General features: G+C 39.2%; 1 protein-coding gene across 1 annotated transcript in view; it reads right to left on the bottom strand.

Moving 5' to 3' along the window:
* KIF20B (kinesin family member 20B) overlaps positions 1-4,547 on the bottom strand; it is a 100,191-nt gene extending 95,644 nt beyond the window's left edge. Inside the window, exon 1 of the mRNA XM_042781415.1 lies at positions 4,404-4,547. Within this exon, the coding sequence (XP_042637349.1) occupies positions 4,404-4,547 (144 nt within the window). The remainder of the gene's footprint in view (positions 1-4,403) is intronic.
* Positions 4,548-7,606: the final 3,059 nt, after the last annotated feature.

Genomic DNA, 7,606 nt, shown 5'->3' with positions numbered 1-7,606 from the left:
AGAACTCTAAGCAGTGAGAGAGAGTGGGAACCTCCCAGAACATTGTATTGTGCCACGCCCAACAGAAATAACCCAGGTGGATAGCTCCTCAGTTGCTCATAGAAAATCCCACCTTGGAGTTTACAAAGACTTATGGGTAGAAAAGCCACACTAAGTAATTTACTACACTGCAGAGACTTAGAGACCCGCACTGCTGGGAGAGAGACACGTATTACTGAGAGAGCGATGCACTACTGAGACTGCTGGATGCTGAGTGAGATGGCTGGCTGCAAGAGACTGAGCAGTTCCTGAACTTGAATTGAAGCTTGCTGCTTCCCTAATAAAACCCATAATCTGTGAGTTCTGTGTGACCACTGCAGAGAATTATCGAACCCAGCAGAGAGTGGGTGGGTACTGCAGGGGGAACAGTTGGTGTCAGGGTTGGTAAAAGGGCTGGAGGAAGGTGGCATGTGTGGCCTTACAGGGATAGGCCTTGGGCTACTGATGGTAATTCTTGTGAGGTTAGAGGAGGTCAGAAGATGTGGCCTCCCTGCCCCTTTGTTGTTGTTATGTGCCGTCGAGTCGGACCCAACTCATAGCGACCCCTCCTTGGGTTTCCAAGGCAGTATCACTATGGAAGTAGATTGCCCCATCTTCCTTCCTCCCTGCCCCTTTAGCAAGGGGTAAATAATTAGTTGGTCAAAGCAATTCCTCAAAGGCTAAAAGGGAATATATATGGTATTTATATTGTATTGGGAGCTCTGGTAGATAGTGCCTAAGGCACTTGACTACTAACCAGAAGGCTGGCCATTCAAACCCACCAGCCACTCCTCAGAAGGAATGTAGGTATGAGATGCAATGTTGGTATGAGATGCAAATCATAAATCAAAATGAGATACTACTTCACATCCACTGTTGTTGTTGTTGTTGTTGTTATGTGCCGCTGAGTTGGACCTGACTCACAGCAACCCCTCCTTGGGTTTCCGAGGCGGTATCACTATGGAAGTAGATTGCCCAACCTTCCTTCCAAAGAGTGGCTGTTGGGTTTGAACTGCCAGCCTTCTGCTCAGCAGTCAAATGCCTTAGGCACAAAATCAAAACAAGGGAAAATAACAAATGTTGGCAAGGATGTGGATAAATTGGGCCTCTTATACACTGCTGGTGGGAGTGTTACAATTGTATAGCCACTGCGAAAAATGTGTACAGTTTGGCAGCTCCTCAAAAAGTTAAACATAGTACTACCATCCCAAAACCTAAAACCAAACTCACTGCCATCAAGTTGATTCCAACTCACAGTGACCCTCATTGGGTTTCCCAGGCTGTAAATCTTTACCAAAGCAGATCACTCCATCTTCCTTCCATGGAACAGCTGGTGGGTTTGAACCACTGGCCTTCTGATTAGCAGCCAAATGCCTTATTCACTAAGCCACCAGAGCGCTCCTTTAATACTACCATATGACCCAGGAATTCCACTCCTAGGTATATACCCAAGAGATCTGAAAGTAGCAATGCTAACAGATATGTGTGTACCAATGTTCATGGTATCACTATTTATAAAAACCACAAAGTGGAAACAATCTAAAAGTCCATCCATGGACGAATGGATACAGAAAATGTGCTACATACATACAATGGAATACTAGTCAACCATAAAGAAAAATGAAATGCAGATATAGACTAGAACATGTATAAACCTTGAAAACATTATGTTAAGTGAAATAAGTCAATCCTAAAAAGACAAATATTGTATGATCTCACTTATATGAAATAACAGGAAGAGGTAAATGTAAAGATCAAAGGCTACTAGTGGTTACTAAGGGTAGAAAGGGAGCTCTGGTAGCATAGTGCCTAAGGCACTTGAGTCCTAACCAGAAGGCTGGCAGTTCAAATCCACTAGCCACTCCTCGGAAGGAAGGTTGGGCAATCTATTTCCATAGTGATACTGCCTCGGAAACCCAAGGAGGGGTCGCTGTGAGTCGGGTCCAATTTGACAGCACATAACAACAACAACAAGGGTAGAAAGGAGGGGAAAATGAGGCAATCACTGTTGAGGAAGCAGTGAGTTTCTATTTATGGTGATGGGTAATTTGGCAAAGAATATGCGTGACAGTTGCAACAACATGATTAATGTAATGAATCAATATCCTAAATTATGCAACTGAAAACTATTGAATTGGCAAATGCTGTGTTGTCCACTTTTTTTACAACAGAAAAAAAATATGTAAGAACCATTCTTGGCTGGTAAAAAAGTGATGAGGCTCAATTTGGCCTGCAGGTAATTATATGCTGACCCCTGTGTAAAGCGAAGGGTCCCTACGCAGCAAACAGTTTTTGATCAGCTACTAATCAAAAAATTTGGTAGTCTGAACCTACCCAGTGGTGCCACAGAGGAAAGGCCTAGTGATCTGCTTCCATAAACATTGAGAAAACCCTGTGGTGCTCAGTTCTACTTTATAAAGTGAGATCATCCCAAATCAGAATCAACTCAATGGCAACGGGGTTTTTGAGCTAAGTAAAAGACAGCAGACACAAAAAGATTATATACTATGATTCCATTTGTACCAAAGTATAGAAGAGGTAAAGCTATATAAAGACAGAAAGCAGATCAATGGTTACCTGGGACCACACCCACTGCCATCTAGTGGATTCTGACTCATGGCAACCCTTTAGGATAGAGTGTAACTGTCCCATAAGGTTTCCAATGCTGTAAATCTTTACAGAGGCAGACTGTCCCATCTTTCTCCCATGAAACGCTGGTGAGTTCAAACCCCCTGACCTTTTAGTTAGCAGCTGAATGCTTTAACTACCACATCACCAGAATTCCTACCTGGACCACAGGTGGGACTGAAAACTGACAACCAAGAAACACCTATCACAGAATTCCTTTCATTCTATTATTTATTATTTATTTATTTTAAAATGAGCTTGAGTGTATAAAAGAAGTTGGAACATTAGGCATACTGATATACTGCTTTATCTATGTATCCTATTCCCCCATTTTACTTCCACCATTCTTTATAAAATAGCTCAGTCCATATCTCTGTTGTTGTTGTTGTTGTTATGTGCCGTCGAGTTGGACCCGACTCATAGCGACCCCTCCTTGGGATTCTGAGGCAGTATCACTACAGAAGTAGATTGCCCAACCATCCTTCCAAAGAGTGGCTGATGGGTTTGAACCGCCAGCCTTCTGGTTAACAGTCAAGTGCCTTAGGCACTACGCTACCAGAGCTCCCATCCATATCTCTAGGGCATTAAAAATTATCTAAAACATAAAAAGTAGAATATAAATGAATCGATGAGTAAAAGTACAAGAAGAGATCTACAAAGGCACACAGCAATCAGAACAGTGGTAACAGGAAGGGTGGCAGAGGACTTTTACTTCTTAGTCTAAACACGATGGAATTGTTTTAATTTTAAAAATCTTTTTTTTTTTTTTAGATTAAGGCTCACAATTCTTAGCAGCACAGCAGGATATTTTACATTTTTGAGGAAATCACAGCAGTATGTGACATCTCTTGGATACCACATGAACTATTAACTTGAGGTGTTTTAGTTTCAACACTAGATCACTACTTCTGTTGATGATGGCATCTCTGTAAAGCTTGGTTTCCAGTAGCTGCTGCGATAAAAAGCAGCTATCATACAGAAAAAGAGCCCTGGGAGTGTAGTTGTTAAAGCACTCAGCTGCTAACCAAAAGGTCAGCGGTTCAAGTCCAACAGCTGCTCCGTGCAAAAAAGATGTGACAGTCTGCCTCTGTAAAGATTTACAGCCTTGAAAACCCTATGGAGAAGTTCTACTTTATCCTATAGGGTCATTGAGTTGGAACTGACTTGACAGTGGTTAAGTTTGGTTTTTGGTTGGTAGTGCAATTAAGTTTTTAGCTGCTAACCAAAAGGTTTACAGTTCAAACCCATCAGCTGCTCTTTGGGAAGAAAGACCTGGTAATCTTCTCTCTTAAAGATTATAGCCTAGAAAACCCTGTATGGCAGTTATACTCTATCCTATAAATGCTATAAACTGGAATCAATTCAACAGCACACAACAACCACACAAAATACATGAGGAACAGGAAACAAGAGTAGCAGTGACTAACTAGATCCCAAATTTCGAGAAGTTGTGAAGTCCTCAAAAGCACACATATCCCACTAGTAAATAATTGTGGTTAAGAATACAATTAATTTTTTTTTTCAGCTGGCTACTAGCTAAGGCACAGAATATTGATTGTTTGGACCTACTACTTGAAAAGGAACCTGACATATTTATTTTGGCCTAGGGGTATCACAAAAAATTACTGACACACAAGAGTACCTTAAACCCAGAAAGTTTAAGACTCTCTCTCCTCTAGGCAACTCCCCAAAAAAACTCAAAAACAAATCTTTCCACTCAGTCATGATAATATATATAATACTTTTCTTATACTTACCTCAGCATTCGAAGCAACTAAAGAAAATTCATGAGAGAGATCAAGCTTAATTCCATCAAAATTTATTTCTGAAGGCCTTTCAATTGGGTCAGCACTAAAAACATAAGACGGTCTAGGTGCTCCATCTTGATTCATAGATTCCATTCTGCAAAAACAATGTTATATTCTTCAGACAACCTTAGTAAGTCAGCATATAAGCCAATCCATACCAACACCAACCCCCATATACCTAGAATTTCGGTGAAGGGTAAGATTAAACTGTTTCATCTATAACACATTGACCCATGGAAAGACAAAAAATCAGCATGTTCGTAAATTCTGATTCAACCCATATCTATTTCCAACTAGATTTCATGAGTAAATATAATTCATAAAGTGACACAATAAAAACTTTCCAGCTCTGCCTGAAACCCTCTTAGAAATCAAATAGCAAAGGAGATCATAGAGTTAATTATAACCTTATATTATGCAGTGATTTTGTGTCTTCTGAAGAATGTTACAGACTTTGTAATGTTTTAGCATTTAGGAATTAAACTCAGTTATCTGGGGGAACTAATTTTAATTAAATTCTTCCAAATAATGTAAGTAAAAAATAAGTTTAACAATATATGGAACATATCCAAAACACTACCTGACACAGAGTAAGTCTCATATTAAACTGAATGTGGAATAATGCATCAGTGAACTATTATAACTAAATTAAATATCAAATCACTAAACTTAAAGGTTAACTTGAGGGTAACCACAATTGAAAAAGCGGTAACATGAAACTATTCACTGAGGATCTTTTCAGTACACAATATCATAAAAGAAAAAAAGAGAGAACGCCAAACTAGAATTTATCGTTGAAGTACTAGAAAGGGTCCAGCATACCAAACCCACTGCCATCAAGTTGATTCCAACTCAGAGCAACCCTTTGGACAGAGCAGAACTGCCCTACAGGGTTTCCAATCTTTACGGAAGCAGAAAGCCTCATCTTTCTCCCGTGGAGCAGCTGGTAGGTTCAAACCATCGAACTTTTGGTTAGCAGCTGAACACTTTAACCACTACGCCACCAGAGTTCCTTCATTACCCAAAACAGCGACTCCAAACTACAACCTTTTGTTCAAGAAGCAAGTAATGGGCATCCAGTTTTTTTTCCCTCTTAATTTGCAAAAAGCATAAGAGAAATTGTACATCTACCTTCAATAAAGCTCAGCAGACGATAGGATCAACCAACCAAACCATTAAACAAGTTTAATATCTTTATAGCTTCTATTTTTATTATATACTTAGTGATGTAATAAAATTGAGAAAATTATTTAAATGTAATTTCATAAAATATTTCAACCATGAGTTTGTTTGGTTTTGGTAATAGAACCTTCAGCTAATTTTAGTTTCTGAAAAAAAAAAAAGTCTTCTGATAAACCTTTTCAAAAACTGCTGCATTAAAGAGTATTTGTATCTTCTAAAAATGTAGGTTAAAGAAGTTTGTACTGTTTCATACATTCACATATCAACTTACAAATTGCCTCCTAACATTTCTAAAATTGTTGATAGGTCCCATCACTTTTTATACTTTTGGTTGACTTTTACTTATGGCTCTCTGGTGGTGCAGCAGTTAAGTGCTCAGCTAAACCAGCCACTCCAGACTCACCAGCAGCTCTGTGGGAGTAAGATTTAACAGTCTGCTTCTGAAAAGATTACAACTTTGGAAACCCTATGGGGGCAGTTCTACTTTGTCCCCCAGAGTGGCTAAGAGTCCAGTTTTTGGCTACTTATGTGTGGCCTCTCCAACTAGATTGGAAATTTGAGGGCAGAAAAAAGGGCCTTGTTTTACACTACTCTGTATCTCTTACAACAAATTCTAACAGAGATCTAACTAGGGATAAAGACTTCTTGTCTAAAGACTTAAATGATAGATAAAATCTTTTCTACCCAAAGAAAATTGGTCCTACTCTCTTAGTGTTTTATCTACAGAGACAGCAGGGTTTAAGATCTCATTCCTCATTTTGAAAAGTTGTTTCCATGACTGGGAAATTGCATTTTTCATTTATCTTCTCTCCAGTGAGACTCAATAACTTAAGACTTGGTAAAGACAACAGTACAGACTCTCCCCAACTTACTAGTATTCAAATTAGGACTACCATTTAATCACCTTTTTTTTTTCATTTGCTACATCTTACCATTAGTAATATGTAGTACATACAATGTTACAGCATGTAATTTGCTAATGTTACCATTCTCATGTGAACACCCAAAGACAAATTAAGATTGGATTTATAAAGATAGTGATAAAAGGCAAAAATAAAGGAAAACTTTTTTTAAAAAAAAAGAGGCATTCAACTTCCTCCCGAGTTGTCTAAACAAAATTCTGTCCTAAATCAGGTAGACGGCACATAACAACAACAACAACCTGTATCCTTAACTGAATGAGTTCTTAATGTGAACCATTAAATTCAGCCTGAACAAAAGGGAATATACCCATGACCACATGTAAGTTTAGCAGATGATATTTCTATATACGTATTTCTATGTGCTACAAGAATGTCCATATATATAATAGAGCTAATGGGGCAAAATGAAGATAACTTAGTGACAGCCAAGTTCAATTGCCGTAACATACTACACAAAAACACTGTTCTACATATTACTTTGGTAAGTAGTGAGTGGGGTCTTGAAAGCTTGCAAGTGGCCATCTAAGATGCAACAATTGGTCTCTCCTTGTCTGGAGCAAAGAAGAATGAAGAAAACCAGACACATGGAAATAATTAGTACGAAGGACTAGTGGACCCTGCGAACCTCAGCCGATATGACCCTGACACCATAAGAAATAGATGGTGCCCCTACCACTGTCAACCACTCACAAAGCGACCAGTGCAGAAGATCCTGGATAGAGTTGGAGAAAAATGTGGAACAAAACTCAAATTCATAAAAAAGACCAGGTTTACCTGTCTGATGGAGAGTGGTGAAAGCCCTAAGACCATGGCCCCACGGTTTTCAAGACTGAGTGACCTTTCGGAAGCAGATCACAGTACTATTATAACCCCCCTTCTCAACAGACAAGGAAACTGAGGTCCAGAGATTAAATAATTTTCCCTGTGTCACTCACTCAATATGGGGCGGAGACGAGATTTAAATCCTGATTCAAAGTAGTAAGGGCTACTATTACTTTGGCTACTTAGGCTAAACACACTGGGTGCCGCGCACACCATATACTTCCA

The sequence above is a fragment of the Orycteropus afer genome, unplaced genomic scaffold (assembly GCF_000298275.1).
Source record: "Orycteropus afer afer isolate SDZICR_OR568_19922 unplaced genomic scaffold, OryAfe1.0 scaffold00118, whole genome shotgun sequence".
Taxonomy (NCBI): Eukaryota; Metazoa; Chordata; class Mammalia; order Tubulidentata; family Orycteropodidae; genus Orycteropus; species Orycteropus afer.
This window is presented reverse-complemented; position numbering and strand designations above follow the sequence as displayed.